Source organism: Mastomys coucha, unplaced genomic scaffold, assembly GCF_008632895.1.
Source record: "Mastomys coucha isolate ucsf_1 unplaced genomic scaffold, UCSF_Mcou_1 pScaffold20, whole genome shotgun sequence".
Classification (NCBI taxonomy): Eukaryota; Metazoa; Chordata; class Mammalia; order Rodentia; family Muridae; genus Mastomys; species Mastomys coucha.
The window spans coordinates 77,672,484-77,692,767 of record NW_022196903.1 but is presented as its reverse complement, the minus strand read 5'-3'; the positions used below and the strand labels follow the sequence as shown (position 1 = coordinate 77,692,767).

The following is a 20,284-nucleotide window of genomic DNA, read 5'->3' as shown; positions in this document are numbered from 1 at the left end:
CTGGAGATGATGAGGGCATAAGGAAATCTTCCACAGCAAACAAGAAAGGAAAAATCTGGAGACATGAGGAGCCAAACGCATACTGACTATGGGACCCCAAAAGCCACGGCTGAACATTTAGTTTTAGTGAATCTGGGTTTGTAGTGTCTCCAGACTCCGGGTAAAAGTAAACACACATCGTCTCTGGAAGAATGTGACTTCCATCCAGGCCTCAAAGAATTCTCAGATAAAGTTCCAAAGAGCATGAGTTCACAATCAAAAAATAGTGAACACATGAGGAACAGACACCACAAGCAAGCGCCAGGAAGGGAGAACCAACTGCAGAAGCGGACCCGTGAGAACAGAAAGCGGAAGTGTCAGAAATACCATGTGAACCAAAGGACTCTCCAGGAAACAAAAGGCAGACAGAGACCTTCAAAACTAAACAGACTGAAGAAGAAAGAACATCCAAAAGTAAAAAACGTAAGCCTCGGGTGACAAACTGGGTAAGCCGGGTTAAATATCAGCTCAGAGACGAGTAACACTAAGTAAATAGAAGATGCGTCTTCAGGAATCAGCATAAGGATAACATCAAGAAACGAACACTGGTACTGGGAAGATGGCTCAGCAGTTAGGAACTGACACTGTGCTTAGGAGAGGACCCCAGTTCAGTTTCCAGCACAATAATCCAGACCTCCCAAATGAGGGGGATCCAATCCCTCAGGCCTTTTTGGCCACCAGCACTGCCATGCACATAACACACACAGGTACATATATTTTAAAAATACAATAAATCATTTTTTTAAAAAAAAATGCATTCCCAAGGCTGAAGATATGCTCAGCAGTTAAGAATGCTTGCAGCTCTTCCAGACGATCCGTTTGGTTCCCAGCACCCACATGAGATGGCTCGAAATTGCCTATAACTCCAGTTCCCATTCTTCTGGCTTCTGTGGACACTTGCATGCATACGGATACACACACATGCACATACATAAGTACTTTTTAAGAACTTTTAAAAAGAAAAAAATTAATAGAGTAAGGCCCAGTTTCTGCAGGACCCCTGGGTGGTCATAAACTGAAGAAACAGGCCCTTGCCATGATCACGCATAATTTGCATATAACCTACACACATCTTCCTGTGTGCTGTCCATCACCTCTAGATTACTTGTGGTGCTCAGTGTGAAGCAAATGCATTGAGTGGGGGAAGTGTCTGTGTGTGTTTGCCATGGACACAATCATCTTTTAAATATTCTCAACCTGTGCTATTTGTACCTGTGAATGCAGAAGCCACAGGTGAAGTATCAGATGTAACATGCAGATTCAGTTGGCACAGAGATTGGAGATAGCTGATGGTGTGTCCCCTCAGAGCTCCAGAGGGAATGTTGGGGGTGGGATAAAAAATAGTATTTGAAGAGATGACAACTGAGAACTACCCAAAACAAGTGAAAATGGAAAAGTCTTCAGAGTTAGAATGACAGGATCGCAGCTGATGCCAGAGACGGTGTTGACAGAAATAACGTCGGTGAAATCGAGTCCTCAAAACGGGGTGAAATAAAAGCATCTTCAGACACTCAGGAAGTGGAAAAGCCTAAAATAAGCTGGCTCCCACATAAGAATTTCAACAGATTCTACTTAAAGAAAGAGTAAAATGGGAGGGCGGAGGTTGCCACACCGAGGGACGGTAAATGTGAACTGAGCTTCGAGAAGATTGATTACTCAATAAAATAAAAGCAGGCTTAAATGCAGTTATAAGATGGAACTAAAATGCCCAAGGAAGCTGTGAAACTCTTGGGAGAGCCGTCTGAGTTCATAGTCAGACTCTGGAGAAGCTGGACCTATGAACTGCATTTAGGCTTCGCTATGTCAGAGATGCAGGCTACAATTAAAATAAGGTGGATGTGGTACACACTTGTAATCCCTTTATTTAGGAGACTGTGGCAGGAAAATCTCAAGCTAGGGCTAACCTGGGTAACCTAGTGAGAGCCTGTCCCAAACAACAAATAGAAAGAACTCTACACCAGACACTAAAGGAATAAAAGTGACACACAACTTTACAAGGGCAAGTGAGAGGGGGCATGAAAGGAGGGAAGATACTTACATATTGAGGGGGGAGAGAGAAACAGAGGGGTGTGTGGGGGGGGGTGTCTGTCTGTCTGTCTGTCTGTCTGTCTGTCTGTCCTGGAGATGTCACTCATTAGTAGGGTGCCTATTTGTCATGCTCAAGCCCCTGAATTCAATCCTCAATACCAGGGGAGAGAGGGATAGATGAAGAGAGAGAGAAAGAGAGAGAGAGAGAGAGAGAGAGAAGATAAAGCCAATAGAAATACAAAGTAAGATGGCAAACAATCCAAATAATCAGTTTTTTAAAATGAAAGGATGATACATTTTCGAAAAATGGAAAATCCAAGGAGTATTCTTTAATCCCAGTCTTTAGGAAGCAGAAGCACATAACTGTGAGCTTGAAGCCAGCCTGGTCTACTTAGCAAGTTCCAGACCAGCCAGGCCTATGGCCCTGTGCACTGTGTATAGTAAACCTTGTGTAAACTTCTCTTGTGATCCAAGTTAAATTGAGGTGGCTCACAACCCCCTGTGACTACAGCTTCTGGAGATCAGACGCCCTCTGCTGGCCTCCACGGGCACCTGCAGTTGTGTGCACATACCCACACACAGACACAGATACACACACACACACACACACAGAGTTTTTAAAAATAAGACAAAACTAAGTAATCCAAGTTTGAATATCACATTAACAAAGTGTTTTTAAATGGCTCTGTAGCCTGTAAAACACATTTGAAGAATACACATTCTTCAAGCTTCCACAAGACAGTTATAAAAATGGACCTTTTTCTGGGCCATAAAGGTCATTTCTAAGTATTATTGCACACAGACTCTGGACCATAGGACAGCTAAGCTAAGCCAGTATTAACAAAAACAACAGAAAGATAACCTAAAATATAATTTAGGGACTTCCAAATTATTTTTAGACAACTCAGGTGTCAAAATGAAATAACAGAAATAAGAAAATATTCAGAACAGAAAAATGGCAAAAATACTACTTGCCAAGTCCTGTGGGAAGCATAACACAATACTTACCAGAGAATTTTACAGCCTTCAATGTTTACATAGAGGTTAAAAATATAATAAACACCCCCCCAAATGGGAGGAAGGAAATAATAATAATAAACTAATCAGCTACGAAACAAGGAAGCAAAACAGAAGATTGACTGGGAAACTGGGATTCCTTGAAAATGATTAAAACAATCTGACAAAGTCTGACTAGAAAAATAAAATCCTGAAAATGAAGGAGACATGGCTAGAGGGAGGAGTAAAAAACTAGAAAAGTTAAGAGGGCATTACAAAAAATGCTATGCCAATATTTGCAGAAGGAATGGATACATTCCTATAAAATATAAATCACCAAAAGTGACTCACCTAGAAGAAGAAAATCTCAGAGGTCCTATAAATACTCTTAAAATTACAACAGCAATTTAAAATATCCTGAGAAGAATGCCAGGTCTAGACAGCTTTACAAGTGACTTTGTCAAGCACAGACAAATGATGATGCCAGGTTTTTTCTGTCTTCTTAGAAGACAGAGAAAGCTCATTGTCACCCAGGCTTTATATGGTGATTGTCACCTAGATGCTAAGAAATGGAGGACATGAAAGGAGAAGTTTCAAGCTGTTATCATTCCCCAAAACTGGTGCAAAAAGAAATCCCCCAGCAGAGCATGTGCCTTAAGTCCCAGCACTCAGGAGGAAGAAGCAGACAGATCTCTGTAAGTTCCAGGATATGTAAGCCTGGCTAGGTAAGAAAGAGAGAGACAGAGAGAGAGAGAGAGAAAGAGAGAGAGAGAGAGAGAGAGAGAGAGGAAGGAATGAAGGAAGGAAGACAGGGAGCTAAATCTCTGCAAATAGAATCTGGCAATGCAGGAAAATCTTGACCATGTTGGTTTGTTTGAAGCATACCAGGATGTTTCTGAACTGAAAGAAAAGGAAAGTAAGTGAAAGTGAGTCACATTAACAGAGCAAAGGAGAAAAGTCACATGACCATGGAAATCACGTGACCATTTCATGGGTTGCATGAAAAGCTTTCAATGAAACAGCGTTCCTGATAACAAACATTAACGACCAAGTTGCAGTTCACCTCATAAGTTTCATACTCCTTGATGAACCAAAAATATTCATTTTTCTAAAAAAATAGGAACAGAAATAATACTTTCAAAAATGTATCCCATAACACATTTCAACTATAGACCTAGCCAGTACAGTAAGACAAGAAAGAAAACAATAAAAATAGAAAAGACAAAAAAGAAGAAGCATAACTGGTTAATCACAAGTAATGTAACTGCCTAAAAGTTGAGTCAGTAAGATGAATAAGAATCTTAGGAAAGGTTTTGAAAATAAGACCAGCATGAGTGAGTACTGATTTTTGTTTATTTGTTTTTGTTTTGTTTTTTGTTTTTGTTTTTGTTTGTTTGTTTGTTTTGAGACAGGGTTTCTCTGTGTAGCTCTGGATGTCCTGGAACTCACTCAGTAGACCAGGCTGGCCTCAAACTCAGAAATCCACCTGTCTCTGCCTCCCAAGTGCTGGGATTAAAAGCATGCACCACCACCGCCAAGCTCAGAGTACTGATTCTTAAACACAAGTCACAACTAACTGGAAAGTGTACCTCTTAAGAACAAGGAACAGAGCCAGCTTAGATATGCATCGGCAAATGAACCAGTAATGAAAATGTGGTACATCTGCACAGCAGAGTTCTATTCAGCTAGCTGTAAAGAAAAACACAATCATAACACTTGCAGGAACATGGACAGATCTGAAACGTATATTACCAAGCAAGCACAGAAAAACAAAAACTGCATGTTCTCCTCCCTATGCAGATCTAGCCTACAATGTATGGGAGTACACACACACACACACACACACACACACACACACACACACACACATGCACACACACACACGCAGTGGGGCGGGCATAGAGATTAAAAAGAAATCGGTGCTTAAGCTGCAGTGACTGCTAAGCAGTTGAGGCAGTAGCAGCAGGTGTGGAGGACACGCCAGGAGCTAAGGTAATTCTAACATCAAAGCCGGACCGAAACTGCTCAAAGTAACATGTGGAAACTCTAAGTAAGTGTCAGCAAACTCAAATGTCATGATATAATGTCCCCTTGACCCAGATAGACACCCGTCAGTGCCGTTGAAGACATGGAGCTGCTCTTGCACACCCTCAGAGGCTCTGGCAAGCAAGCTGTGTCTGTGACCACAGTCAAATGTGTCTCCTTCCAACCTCTCTGTGCCAGCAACACTAAAAACGCAATGACATAGATATGACAAAAACTATAAAATTTGAACGTAATGCTCTCAGCTCTTTTTTTTTTTTTTAAGTACAAACAAAGTGGCATAAAGACGGCAGTCAGATTTTAAATTTTCAAGGACTCTACACTCAGATGTTGTCATACCATTCCATTCTTCTCAAACATTAATAAATGAAAGGCTAAAATTCATAGATAGTGCATGCTGGCTGTGGTTTTAAGTGAAGAGAGGACATTTGGCACATCCAGATCCAAAGGGAGCTTGGCTTGTGTCCCAAGGCTGGGAGATAAACACACACAATAGTGGGGAACCTGCATGTCAATGTCCAATGTGAGGAGTGTCAATGACCCAGTCTAACCCACCATCGCCAACGGCCAGCTGACCACTTGTCTGTGTCAGAGAAAAGGATTTCAGCCTTTGTAAGCTATGGATCCTTGACAGACTTAGAGACTTGGGTTTACCCCTGGAACATGGGGGTGATTATGCTTTATAGAATCAGAAATAATGTAAAGAAAAGTATCGGGCTGGAGAGATAGCTCAGTGGTTAAGAGCACTGACTGTTCTTCCAGAGGTCTTGAGTTCAATTCCCAGCAACCACATGGTGGCTCACAACCATCTGTAATGGGATCCGATGCCCTCTTCTGTTGTCTCTGAAGACAGCTACTGTATAATCATATAAATAAAATAAATATATCTTTAAAAAAACCAAATTCTAAAAAAAAAAAGTATCATCTTGATAGATGCCAAGTGACACTGATTAAAATGGAACTCTTAAACCTACTATTCCTTTGTGTGTGGATGTGGTGGGGGCGGGGTTATACACACATGTATGTGCAGGTATGCAAGCCATGTGCTCATGTGAAGGCTGAAGAAAGACATCAAGTGTCCTGCTTTACCACTCTGTACCTTGACACAGGATCTTTCATTGAAGCTGAAGCTAAGATGGTCACCAGCCAGCCCCAGGGATCCTGCTGTCTCTGCTACCACACCTTCCACACAGGTTATAGGCTCATATGGCTGTGCCTGGATTTTTATGTGGGTCTGAGGATGTGAACTTGGGTCTTCATGCTTGTGCATGAAGCAATCTTACCCACTGAACCATCACCTACAGTCCTCATTGCAATTTTAAGCTATTAGAAAACTATCAGTAGAAGACAAAATCTTGACAAAGCCAAGACTATGATTAGGAAACAGCTAATTGTCACCACCATTAAAAGAAAATAATAAACAATTCTCATTAATTAATGGTCAAATAACTTTGCTCAATGGCACTTCTACTGTCAAATATTATTCTGAAATGAGTAATAATAGAGTTCCATCTGTGAGGAATAAATCCATGCTTGTTTGAACAGTCTTATCAATCTAGAAATTTTCTTAAATCAATAAGGTTCAAGGAGAGGGCTTAATAATGAGACAGTTGCAATGTGTATGTAAAAGTACTGTTTCCTGAGCTAGGGGTGCAGCTCAGTGGTACAGCACTTGCATACACAAAGCCCTGGGTTTAACAGAAGAGAGAGAATGGGAGAGAAAGAGAGGGTGAAGGTGAGAAGAGTAGAGGAGGGGAAGGGAGGGGAGGCAAAGAGAGGAGAGATGAAGAGGAGAGAGGAGGTGAGACAAGAAGGGAAGAAGAGAAGAGGGGAGAAAGAGAAGAGGAGAGGAGAGGAGAGGAGAGGAGAGGAGAGGAGAGGAGAAGAGAGGAGAGGAATTTCCTGGTAAGAATTATTATCATAAAAAAGAGGTACTCCATTGGTAATAGTGACAAAGGTTACCAAACACCTAACTAAGTCTAGAGATGTAAAAGAGGACAGCAGTGAGAATTAATAAATCAAGTGGCCAATGATGTATTTTGAAACGCTGTACGCTACATTCAGCCATACTTTTAAAAATAGTAGGAGAGCATTTACATTGTATCTTCAAGGTTTTTAATGCATAAGGAAGGACAATGATTCCAACACTGTAAAACACAAAGTCTACACAAGTATAAAATAACATGGATGCACCTAAACAGTTCTAGCATTGGATGGTGATGCTGATAGAGATGCTGATGTTCTGTTTTCTGTATGTTCACAAAAGGTAACTTGGAGAGAAGCTTGAATCTGGTAGATCAGCAGACAGAAAGAAAATAGTCCTACTGGGTACCACAGCGTTGACATTGTCCCAACCATCTGGACTCAGAATATATCAGGACTCACTGGGAGTCCTCAGCCATACCCATACTCATGCTGTGAGAGGAACAGGAAAAGCCATTTAAAGAGCCTTCCTAGGCTCAGCCCCAGAGGGCAGAGTTGAAGCTAGGGACCTACCTGCTTCCTCTGGCCCTAGCAGCCACACTCAACCCCAGCCCACACAGGTAACCAGGACTGAAGTATGGTTCAGGAGGGCAGGAGACTAATCAGAGCCAGAGATTTCTAGGTTTGCACCCCAGAGCTTCCTCCCACCCCTCCATGACCGCACCAGGATCAGAAAGTTCTCCTCTCCTCCCTACCCTCGTTTTTATTCCCAGATATGCAAAGAAAATTGAGCCAACAAATAGTGAGCAATACATACATGAGGACTGGACGGAGAAGGCATCAGGTTAGTGGGGCCCAAGCTTGACAGCCCATCTGCAAGCTACAAATTAAACATGCCAGTTAGCAACAGGATTGGGGGTGAGATTTGAGGACCTGTGAGAGGGAAGGTTGGCCAGTTCTGAGGGAGTGGGGTTCTCCTTTGCTCCCTCCATCCATCCTTCCATCCCGCCCTCCCCAGGCACTCTCTGCCCCAGCTGTGGGAAGAGTGTGCTTTCCCCAGTTGGACTTGCCTGGCTCCATGGTCCAACCATTTATGTGACCTTGGACAGTTCCACAACCTCCTTGAATCTCAATGACCCAGAGTGACAGTGAGTGGTGAATCAGTCTGAATGTGACAAAGGCCTTGCCAGCCTAGTTTGGTCTCCTGCTGCTGTTTTATTTTACAGCCTTTGCTGCCACACTTGAAGGTGCCACCTACCCAGCCACTCTTTCTTAAATCTGCCTGCTCCGGAGACATTCCCAGCCTCCACCTTCCCTCCATTTGCTCCTTCTGTCACTAACATACCCATGCCTGCAGGGCAGAGTAGCCAAGGAAGGGTAAAGCCCTCAGCTTCCATCTCCCAGAAGCAGGGGACCACATGGCTCCCCAGACCTACACGAAAGAAGCTGGAGGAGTCTCACAGTACAACCTTGCTGCCTATCCTAGAAATGGCTCCCCAGCAGAACAGCAGGTGGATACAGCTGGACAGAGGGGCAGAGGGAAAAGGAAACAGCAGAGACAGACAGACAGACAGACAGACAGACAGACAGAGAGGGGGAGGGAGGGAGGGAGGCAGAGAGGGAGAGAGGGAGGGAGGGAGAGAGAGAGGGGAAGGGAGGGAGGAAGGGAGGGGAGGAGAGAAGAAGAGAAGGAGAGAGGGAGAGAGGGAGGGAGAGACCCTGCAACAGGGGGTCTGGAGAAGGCATGGAGTACTGGGGACCACAGCCACCAGCACCAACCTCCTTCTCAGGGACCCTAAGGCTCCAAGAGGACCCCACCCTAAAAAGGTGAATCCCAAGTCAGACTCCCTTCCTATACAGGAGGGAAGGCCTAAGGCAGAAGTGTAGGAGAGGCCCTGCTGAGATCTCAGTGGGCTTGAGACTCTCTCTTCCTTCTGTGGAAGAAGCATTACTGAGGAGCTCCAGAGCCCAAGTCTAGGAAGGCAGGCAGATTAAATGGCAACCAGCCACCAGCCAGGGCTGCTAGCCAATACTAGGTATAGTAGAGCCTTCCAGAATAGACTGGTGCATGCCACCAGCAGGCCCCAGGTGGCCAAAGATGGTCCTGTCCCTCTCTTTCTTGGCCTGATCTTTCAGAGGCCTTGGTGTTATTTTGAAATTGTTCCTTTTTAAAGAAGGTGAGAGGGGGACAGGCAGGTCACCAGAGCACAAGGAACACATGTGGCTAAACATAGTGCCAAAGCCTTGTGCAGCTGCAGAAATTACACGTTCCCCTGGGGCTGTGGCCATAATTTGCTGCTCCAATTCTGGGGCTGTGTTTCCACCTTCATGGCAGTCTGAAGACTAAAAGTGGAGCAGTTAGCTCCAAATTAGCCTGAGCCTGAGAGCTGCTCACACCTCAGCCCACCATGGGAGAGAAGGTCCTCCCCACCTTCTCAGGGCTCCTCCATGCCACCTTCCAGGTGTATCCTCAGTAATACACATACCACACAAGTGCACACACATAACAGCTTACCACATACACATACCTCACCACACACACACACACACACACACACACACACACACCAACCATTGACGTATCAGCACATACCTACAATAGGCATACACACCACCAGACCAGATCACATACACATATACCACCTTACCACATGTTTGCCCACTTCACTACACACATACCAACCTTACCACATATATACACATACTACCTCACCTCACCTCATACATGCATACACTTTACTATACACATACCACCACCTTACCACATACATGCTACTTCACCACATGCACACACACACACACACACAGATACACACACAGATACACAGAGCCTTAGCACATAAACACCTTTTTAATGCACACACATATACACATACCACCTCACCACACACACACATCTTATGTGTGTATGTATACATATCACACCCCCAACTACCAATCTAAAACCTGCATGGAATACACACAAACGCACACACATCATATACATGCACATATATATACATATATATATAAATATATACATATATATTTATATATATATGTATACATCCCCATACATACACCACTTGTACACACACACCTACACATGCACACACATGCATACACACAACCTTGTTATGTAAACACACATATCCTTTTCCCCAGATGGTATGTTCAGTAAGAATAGGGCCCAGGTCTCTTCCATCAAAGCAGACTGGACCCTCTTTCTCCTCTTCCTCCTCCTCTTTCTCCTCCTCCTTCTCCTTCTTCTCCTCCTCCTCCTTCTCCTCCTTTTCCTCCTCCTCTACCTCCTCCTCTTGCTCTTCTGCTTCTTCTTCTTCTTCCTCCTCCTCCTCCTTCTCCTTATCCTCCTCCTCTTCCTTCTCCTCTACCTCCTCCTCCTGCTCTTCTGTCTCTTCTTCCTCTTCCTCCTTCTCCTCCTCCTCCTTCTCCTCCTCCTCCTTCTCCTCCTCCTCCTCTTCTTCCTCTTCTACCTCCTCCTCCTGCTCTTCTGCCTCTTCCTCTTCTTCCTTATCCTCCTCCTCCTCCTCCTCCTTCTCCTCCTCCTCCTTCTCCTCCTCCTCCTCTTCTTCCTCCTCTACCTCCTCTTCCTGCTCTTCTGCCTCTTCTTCCTCTTCCTCCTCCTCCTCTTCCTCCTCTCCTTCTCCTTCTCTTCTTCTTCCTCTTCCACCACCAGCACCTTTCTCCTGCCACCTCCCAGCCTAGGTAAGTCACATCTCCAGCTCAGCTCCTGGACACCCACCTCTCTGACCACTTCTCCAGACTGCCCATGTGCTCACACAGAGCGCAGGCCTAGGTCTGGTTCTTTCTCAGGCCCAGCCCTGTGTCTACTTATGTCAGGGCCAGGAGTCAGTCTGGCCTTGGTCTCTTCACTCTCTATCTTTGGCTGTGCTTGTAGCCAACAGGACCAAAACAATCTCCTTATCTAAGCCTGTGGATATGGAAGGTAGCACACAGAGCAGCAATCTAGTTGGGAAGCCCTGCACATAGTCGTAGCTTAGGCAGGCCTGGGAAGGGGACAGGAAATAGGAGCCGAGGGCAAGCCAGGGGTTGGGACTCAGTTAGCTAACAAATACCCACCAACAACAAAGCAAAGCACAAGCTTGCATTGACATTGATGTGGAGCCGTCTCAAATTTTCACTCAGGTATCTCTGCTGGGAGATATTCTTCCTCAGATTCATTCAGACGGTGGACAAGTTTTCTGTCTATTCATACATACATACATACATATATACATACATACATCTATCCATCCATCTGTTCACACATCTATCCATCTACCTACCTAGCTATCCATCCAGCCATCTGTTCACCAGTCCTTCTACCCATGTCCATCCATGTACCTACCCACCCATCAACTTACCAATTCATCCACCCATTCACACATCCATATTTCTATCCACTCATCCACTCACCTATCAACCCATTTACCTACCCATCTGCTTATTCATCATCCATCTACCTATCCATCCATTTCTCCTCCCATTGACTCATCCATCCCTTAATTTATCTACCCATCTGTCTGTCTCTATTCACCTACCTATTCATCCGTCTATCTATCCATCTATCTAACCATCCATCTATGCATCTATTCATTCATCCACTCACTGGCCATCTAGACAGATTCTCACTGAATACCTCCTCTAGATCAGGTCCTGATTAGGGACATTAAAAAAGGCACCTGGTTGCTGTCCAGCATTTAGTCCAGAGAAGATGCTGAGACCAGAGAGACATGCAGGACCTAGAGCTGATGCTGTAGCCAAGATCCTGCCAGAGAAGTGGTGACCAATAATAAGTTGAGTCTCAGATAACGGACTGAGCAAGAGAACAGGGGCAAAGACAGTCTCAGCCAACAGAATGGAGGGCAGAGACCTGGTGAGTGTTAGAAGCCTAGAGATAGTGATTGGAGCTTCCAGTTCATTCTCAGCATCTATGAAAACACAGAACAAGACTTCCTGCCTCCACAGTAGCATGGCTCCAGGAGCAAACCCTGGAAGTAGTAGATTGAGAAAGAGACAGAAACAGGTACCCAGTATCTCCATAGAAATCTTCAGAGCTTAGCTCTGGGATCTTGAGGCCATCTTAACACTCAGCTTTGCTCTCAGGTGCAAGGCTAAGATTTAATAGGTGGCTTGAATAGTACAAAGCCTTGCTGAAGGTCACTTGTCTCCTCATTCATCTATCTAACCATCTATCCAACTATCCACCTCCTATCTATCCACTGCAGTCTGAAGATAGGGTACCATCCTACAGGCTGGGAGGCTCTGCCTCAGGTAGCCTGAAGCTCTAAGAGTACCCAAGGCATTAGGTGTGTGAGTCTGCATGCACAGTCACAAAGCTCATGACATCCTGAACAAGTTCAAGGCCAGTCTTCACAGTAAGGCTTCCTTCCTTGCCTCTCTTGAGACAAGTACTAGATGGAATGCAGATAGAGCATATCCACAGCTCAAGACAGGAACAATGCTCCCTTCAGAAAAATATGTCATAGGCTTCCTGACATTTGCCTTGGTATGTCATGTGGTCACCAGCCGGTCCTTGGTAGCAGAGTACCCAGCACTACCTGCCGCTCCCCCAAACCCTCTCTTCTTTGTCCTAGAGGTGGAGGATAAGAAAAATATACTACAGTCCTAAACACAAGATGCTCTCTCTAAGCCACCCCCAAGGTACTGCCAAGCATGAGATCAGGGACTAATCTTCCCTCTAAGAAGAGACACTCCCTTCCACCTCCCTTCTCACTGAGGGATCTCAGGCAGAAAGTCTTCAGTGCAGCCACAAGATAGATGTTGCATTTTTCCCACATGCTTCCAGAAAAAAAAAGTTTAGATCTTACCCTAAGGACTATACAACCCTGCCTCCATCACAATGAAAGTTCCCACTCGTGCTCTCCCATCAAGCAGCACCCAGCCACCAGGGTATAGAGGGATGCATATAATGGCTGTATCTTAGCGAAGAGTAGGGGAGGAGCTAGAGGGGATGAGGAATACAGGCTGTGGAAATAAAGGCTAGTTTGCTGGGAATGGGGCAGAAGGGAGCTGACATCTCATTTATCCTACCTGGACAGGAATGAGAGGCTCCTTGTCATCGATGTCAATGAGCACATCTTCCCCAGGGCTGAGTAAGCTCACGTCATCTGCAGGGAGAGCAAGTCCACACCTATGAGGGACTCAGCGGGGAGAGCAAGTCCACACCTATGAGGGACTCAGCGGGGGACTGTCACCAGACCCCACAGTCTCACCTCCCCTCACACTGACAGAGGTATTTCTGCTCCCATACCTTCTCTTTCCTGATTCTACCTCTCCCATCTTCCCACATTTCCTACCCATTCCCTTCCCTCTGCTTCTTCCCCCTATTTTGAACCATGCTTCCCACCCACAAGTAGAAGGTCACTCTGTTCAGGTGTGCTGACTAGAGGAAAGGATGACCCTTACCTCTGGGCCAACTCAGCAAAGGCCATCTCTAGCTCCTTACCTGGGCCACCCTGTGGGGATGGACTCTCTGCTGAGTATGGGTCACACAGGAAGTTCTCCAGGGAGCGAATGGTGCACTGACCCACGACTGGTCGGCGGCCAAACTGGCGATTATCAATGACCTTGACCACAATAGGGGGACAGTAGAGGTCCTCTCTGGGTAACATCTGGGGAGAGGAAAAGAAGGAAGCTCTAAACATGGCCCCCAGCTCATTTCTGGGAATTCTCAGGGGAAAGAGTAAGGGGCAGAGAGTGACTCTGAACCCACAGAGAGTCCCCAAGAGCCCAAAATCTAAAATAGGGGCCAGCAGCCCAGGTGCTGGCCAGTGGGACAGGCCACACACTTTTCTGTCTACCCTCAGCTGTTGTGTGTGAAGGTGGGCTTTCCCATAGCTTTACTTCCAAACACACGCAGGTCAGTCTGAAGCCTGAGCAAGTCTATGTTCTCTGAACCTGCACTGCCTGGGGGGTTGTGTGGGGTGGGGCGGGAGTTGGGCTGCAACTCAACATTTCTTACAGACAGTCCCTCCAAGTGGACACTCAGGAGTTGGCTTGCAGATCTAGATTCTTCTCTCCCTCCACCCCAAAAGTACTTTGAACACAACTTGAAATAATTTATATGCACTCCTTCAGTGGCGTCTTGGCTGTGCCAAGAGAAGGCTCCCGTTGACAGCCACTAGGCCTGGAATTTCTAGTGTGCTTTCATCTCGAAAACCATTTTCCTTCTCTTAGACTTGACTTACACTGGCCACTGGGCCCCAGCAGCCCAGGGAGCTGGAGAGGGCTTGGGGGTGAGGACTAGAGAGATAAGGGGTGGGAAACCCAGGGTTCAGGGTTTAGGGCTGGGGGTGGGGCTAAGGACTAAAGGTCTGAAAACTTGGAGGCAGGGGATTGGGAGTCAAGGGCCAATGGCAGAGGACTAGAAGTAATGGGAGGCAGGGACTGGAGCTGAGAACTTGGGGCTGGGCTGGGGTTGGTGGCTGAAAAGGCAGAAGCTAGGAGACCATGGAGGACAGGAGCAGGGGTTGGCAGACCCTGGATTGAGACCACAGAGGGGGGCAGGGGGCAGATTTGAGGGCTATGGGGGATGGGAACTGGGTAGTCAGGTGCTGGAACCCTGAGAGTTGAGGTTGCAGACTAGGAGACCCAGGGCTGAAGAATAGGAGGCTGGGACTGAAAATCTGATAGCTATCCGGGAGGGTTGGGAGCCAGGGCTGTGAACCAGGAGGCAAGGGTAAGAACTCAGGAGCCAGGCACTGAGGACCTGGGGATGAACATTAAGGGATCAGAGGCCGGGGAGATGGAGGAGAGGACTCAAGACTCAGGGGCAGGGCCTGGGAGCTTATGGCTGGAGATCAAGGACTGCAATATCAAAAGCTGGAAAGCCAAGGGCTTGGGGCCGGGGGTTGATAGTTGAAAACCCACGGGCTTCAAGACTAAAGACTCAGGGACCAGGGTCTGGAGGTTTGGGGACTGAAAGCTGAGAACTAGGGGAGCAATGAGAGCTGGGGTTTGGGGGGGCCAAGGCTAAGGAAAAGGAAACTGAAATCTGAGATGGAGCTGACAGCTGAGGGTCCAATGGCCAGGGACGGAGGCTGAGGAACAAGAACTAGGGAGCTGGGAACTGGAGGTCGAAGTTTCCCTGCAAGGCTCAAGCTAAGACAGAATCAGGCAGGGAAACCTTGGAGGGATGGCTGAAGGCCAGCCCTGGGGACTCCCCAGGAGGAGCCTAGCAATAAAAGCCTTCCCTAAAGGAGACATCCTGAGAATGGTTCTGCTGACTCAGAATCAGGCAAAAATGGGGGAGCGTGTGCTGTACACAGGACAAAAGCCTTCAATGATACAAGAAGTGATTCCTGTATTCATAGGAAAGTAGAGTGCAGAGATGATATGATGCATACACACACACACACACACACACACCTGGTCCCTTTGGGGAGATGGAGCTGAACCCCAGGGTTGCCAGGATCATGAGGTCGCTCTACCCCTCAGGACTCTGGAAGGGAACAGCAAGGAGGTAAGGCTCACCACTTCCATGAAGAGAGTACAGACATCAAAGTTGGGGTTCTTCCGAAGGTTTCTGATGACACAGGACTGCACTGTCTGCCCACCACACTCTACCACGAGGCTGGGGGAAGAGACACTGGCCATCTGATAGCTCTTCATGTTCCGCAGGCCCCAGGCCAGGATCTAGGGACAGAGGACGGAGAGAGAGAGCAGCTGAGCAAGTCTGAGGCAGGAAGTGGGAAGACCAGGCTGGCGGGCCCTGACCCATAGCCAGGCTCACCTCAATGGCAGTACGCTGGAGAGCTGGCTTGATGTTCTGGGGTACCATGTAGATGTTGGCCTCCCTTTGAGGTGGTGGGTAAGGCAAGTCTGTGTCCTCCGTCTGCATGGGACAGCAAGTGGGAAAAAGACCACAGTGTGAGGGAAGGCCAGGGCAGAAGAATAAAAATGGACAGGCAGGCAAAAAGCAATGGCATGCATTGAGAGACACAGGAATGGAGAAGGACAGGGCTTGAGGTGGACAAGAGTAGAAATGAGGGTGCAGGAGTAGCCTCCACTGGGCACCATCCTATCCAGGATCAGAACGAACAGATCTTTGCACAAGGGTTTGTTCTCCTAACAACACAGGCTCCAGAACACCAGTGAGCTACTTATGTGTTCCTGTCTTCAGCATACACATGTGTGCTCATATGAATGTATTCATGCTGACACATGCATGCACACACTCCTGCCCCATCCTGCCCCATCTATTTTGGTCTCTCAGTCACTTCCCCCAACCCTGGCTCTCCCATGCCTCCCCCCCAGCTGAGACACACCCTGGTTTCCACCCAGACATTCTCCAACCACCAACCCTATTGTCCCATCTGTATTCCACAAGAACAGAGCATCCTCATAGGAAGTCAGTAAGAACAGAGCAATGGCAAATGAGACACAGGGATATGTGGCCACTGTCCTTATATGACATGGAGCATCGTCAGTGCTCCAGAGAAGGCTCCATCACCAGCACGGGGATGAGTGAGGCGTATGGTGCTACTGGCCTGCTCAGGGGCAGGAATCACCAAGAGCTTATGTGGGGAGCGTGGCACATAAGGCAATAGAGAGGAGCATGATCTCAGGTTTATGAACCCAGAGCATGGTGGCTTTGGGTGTGAACACGAGCTCTGCCATCCATAAGAAAGGTTGTTCCTCCTCCTGTCACTCCACTTCTCTGCATGTGCTATCATTAGCAGAGGTTAGTCTCTAGCCAGCCACTAGCACGAGAGCTGAGAAGTCTGCACCACACAATCAGAAGAGTGTCTGCAACACATATATGCTCACTAGCACTACTAGGCCAATTAGTGTAAAATGCCCTTTTCTTAAGACTTTTGACTCCATGTATTTTATAAGTTTATTAGGTCAAGACACTTCACTGCCACCTAGTGGGAAGCCTTCAGAATAAACGCAAATACAGGTTGTACTAGAAACTGTCCCTCCTTGGATATACCATCATTGTGCGTTGCCCATACAGCACATCCACACGGAGGTCTTGATGTTACAAAGATGAACTATTACCAAATGGGTTGTTCTTTAATAAGCATCGCAATTACCTGACTTACTCTCCAACAGTCTTGTTTCGGAAAGAACGCTGTAGCATCAGACATTCGCCAACATGAATGACAAGAACCACAGTAACGGAGAAAAAGACCAGCTTCCCCTGCCTACATCAAATTTCACATCAATTCCAGGCCACCTCCTGTCCGGTGGTTCACTAACAATTCCATACCACCCAGAACCATGGCAATAAGGACCTCAGGTCCAGAAGCAGACAGCCCCGGACACTGTGTGGGCCTGGGCAACTTACTCAGCAGCGGTGACTCAGTGTCCTCGTAAAGACAGGGAATAACAATATGCTGAACAAAGTCACTCTGAGAATTAAACGAGAAGATGAACAAGAGGAGTACCTGGCACCAGACAGCACTTCGTAAGTGGTATGACGGTAATTACAGCTGCCATTGCTGTCGGCACCACTGAGTTCCAATTGTTCTTCCAAGGGTCACTTGAGGAGCATCTCACAGAACAATGATGGCTTTATAGCTACCCTTAAACCATCAGGACAAAAGTAGAAGCCTGCTAGTTTACTCCTAGCCCACACAGAAGGCGACATGGTATAGGAAGAGTGACACTCAGAGCTGCCTCTGCGCACACCTGCACGGGAGCTGTGACCACCACAGAGCCCAAGACAGGTGCCCCAGAGATTCTGTGCAACCACCATATAGAAGCCAAGCTACTAACAGAACCCCAGACAGCACTAAGACACCAGCCGTGTGCTGCAGGTGGCTATGCAGCAGGGTGGCCTATTTTAAAAGCCAAGCTTTGAGAGGCATATACTTTAACCTCTCATGGCTGATGCCCAACCTACTGTGGGACGAAGGCCAAAAGGTAGGGGTTGGCAACAGGGAGTGTTAGCCTCTAAGCCTTGCCAAATGAGGAGGCAGGACAATCTTCCTCATCCAGCCACCCACTTCTTTGACCATCACCACAGAAAACCATCAGCTAGCTGTGGGCTAGATTCCACCTTCCCTTCTAGCTCCATGGAGCACTGTGATAATGGCATCCTCTGGAAGGCCTGAGAACCAGACTCCCCACAGTGGGAGCCCACTTCTGAGTAGGATGAAGGCAAGAAGGCCCAAGCAGGTTAAGGGTTAGTATAGTACCGTCCCCTTCCGGAGGAAGCCCTGCAGGAAGAAGGCAGGAGTGCACAGCTGTGGGAGCCAGCCACGTGGAGGCAGGAGGGAGAGAAGCAGAGACAGAGGTTAGAGGACATCCAGGGACCACTTCCTTAGCGTAAGGACACCACTCTCATCCCAACACTGTCTCTGTCCACCATGCTGTCCCCAGGCCTCCAAGGACATCCTTGCCCTATGCCATTTGGCTTCAGATGCTCAGGATCCTGCTCCTGGTAGTCTTCTCTCCCCAGCCTGTAAGACACCATCCAGGTCCGGTCCTCCAGTACAATGCTGTGTCACGTGTGCCACACTACCCAGAGCTGTGACTGTGCACCCAGTCCTTGGTATTCTCCAGGTCCCTGACCCCATCCCACCCCAGGCTTCCCGTCCTTTACCCTTTCTTCCATATCTGCCTTCCCACTCCAGGGTTCTCTTATCTATCCACACTGTTTCTCTGAGTCCTCCTCTCTGCCCTCTGTCTTTGCTCCAGCACCTCTTCTCTGGAAACTTCTCTCCCAAGTCAAGGTCTGCAGCCCAAGGTCACTTGTAGAGTCTCACGTCTCACATGTCACATGTCAGTACTTGCCAGCTGAACTCAGTGTCTCTTCTATAGCCACCTACTCAGTTCCCTCTCCCTCTCAAGGATAAACCTGCCAGGCTACCTCCACTCCTTCCTCCCTGAGCCCTGAAAAGCCATCTTTGCTTAGAGGCATTATGTCCCTTGTGTCTACCCCCCTAAGCCCGCAGCCCCATTCCTAGCATCTTTCTACTCAATCAACCCAAGCCTCCTTCTTGGTGGCCTCTCACACTTAGATTGTCCATGATAACATTTTTATCCATCTCCCCAAAACCTGTTCCCTTTAATGTCATCTCATACATCACCCTCAGCACCCACCATGACAACCAGTGCCACACTTGGCTCCCACTTCCTGCCTTACTATGTCTGATTGGTCACCAAGCACTGCTGACCCTTTCCCTAATTCTCTGTCCTGTGTATTCTCTCTTGGTACCCCTCCCCCTCCTTCCCCCTCTCCCCCTCTCTTCCCCTTCAGGCCCCTCATCCATAAGTTTCTTTTCTCCTCCCCCATGTCCAGTGACCCACTCTGTGGTCAGTCTCTTTGCTTCCAGTTCTACACACACCTCAGCTAACAAAGCCTACAACACTCTGTGGGAATGAAGCTAGGATATGCTACTCAAGGGACCCTGTCCTCAAGACACTTGAAAAGCCTGAAGAGGCCCCCAAGACCCCTCATCTTCCAGCCACTGTTGACTTCTCTCATCACATAACTTTTCCCTTCTGAATTCCCAAAGAGTGACTAGCCACCTCTAGAATATCGCCCTTCTTAAGTAGAGGTGCCGTATTCTCTTTAACCTTGGGACTCGACACTCATCATCCATCTGTCTGGAATAGTCTGTCCCTCTTCATCTGGCCACTTCCTGCTTGGACTGTATTCATCATTTAAATCTTCCTTGGTGACTTAAGCTTATTATGTTCCAATGTCTCCATGGCCCCCTTATCCTCTGTCCACCCAACCTTCATCCCACTGAAAGACATATCAATTACCCTGAACCATTTCTCGGTTTGTCATTGTCCCTGGCTAACCAGAAACTCTGAGTTAATAAGCAATGACTGTGAAAAGATACCAGGAGTAAGGAAGAGATTAAGCAGAGATAGGAGTGGGTAAAGAAGTGGCTCTCTTTGACTATATTGCCGACTATATTGCCTGCTCTGCCATCATCATCAGGTCCTCTCTGAGCCCTTGCTAGGTGTGCCTGCTCATGGCTGAGACCATTCTCTTCAAGAACCTGGTACAGTCTTCAGGGCAAAAATTCACCTTTCCCCCCACTTCTCCAAACACTCCAGAAACTTCTTATAGCCTTGCTCCCTGACATCTGTTATATCTAAGTGACTCCTATAACACATCCAGACATACACACACACACACACACACACACACACATAATACACACGCATCACATATACACATACCCCTCACATACACACACCACACATCACACACACCACACACCACACACACACACACACCACACACCACACACACACACACCACACA

General features: G+C 47.2%; 1 protein-coding gene and 1 long non-coding RNA gene across 19 annotated transcripts in view; one reads left to right on the top strand and one right to left on the bottom strand.

Moving 5' to 3' along the window:
• Dysf (dysferlin) overlaps nucleotides 1–20,284 on the bottom strand; it is a 201,473-nt gene that overhangs the window by 45,310 nt on the left and 135,879 nt on the right. For 8 of the 16 annotated variants that reach the window (XM_031382343.1, XM_031382345.1, XM_031382349.1 and 5 more), the window contains 5 exons: nucleotides 15,785–15,886; nucleotides 15,526–15,687; nucleotides 13,499–13,664; nucleotides 13,084–13,160; nucleotides 7,847–7,909 (listed from right to left, as the gene is read on the bottom strand). In XM_031382343.1, the coding sequence (XP_031238203.1) occupies nucleotides 7,847–7,909; nucleotides 13,084–13,160; nucleotides 13,499–13,664; nucleotides 15,526–15,687; nucleotides 15,785–15,886 (570 nt within the window). The remainder of the gene's footprint in view (nucleotides 1–7,846; nucleotides 7,910–13,083; nucleotides 13,161–13,498; nucleotides 13,665–15,525; nucleotides 15,688–15,784; nucleotides 15,887–20,284) is intronic. The other 8 variants (XM_031382351.1, XM_031382347.1, XM_031382355.1 and 5 more) reach the window with 1 other exon arrangement.
• The window catches only part of LOC116099154, a 26,056-nt gene continuing 6,050 nt past the window's right edge, over nucleotides 279–20,284 (top strand). The window contains exons 1-5 of one of the 3 annotated variants that reach the window (XR_004122095.1): nucleotides 279–462; nucleotides 7,803–7,873; nucleotides 8,387–8,540; nucleotides 13,092–13,285; nucleotides 17,110–17,707. This is a non-coding gene — a long non-coding RNA (uncharacterized LOC116099154). Of the gene's footprint in view, nucleotides 463–7,802; nucleotides 7,874–8,386; nucleotides 8,541–13,091; nucleotides 13,286–17,109; nucleotides 17,708–20,284 lie in introns of those variants that run through there. The other 2 variants (XR_004122094.1, XR_004122096.1) reach the window with 2 other exon arrangements.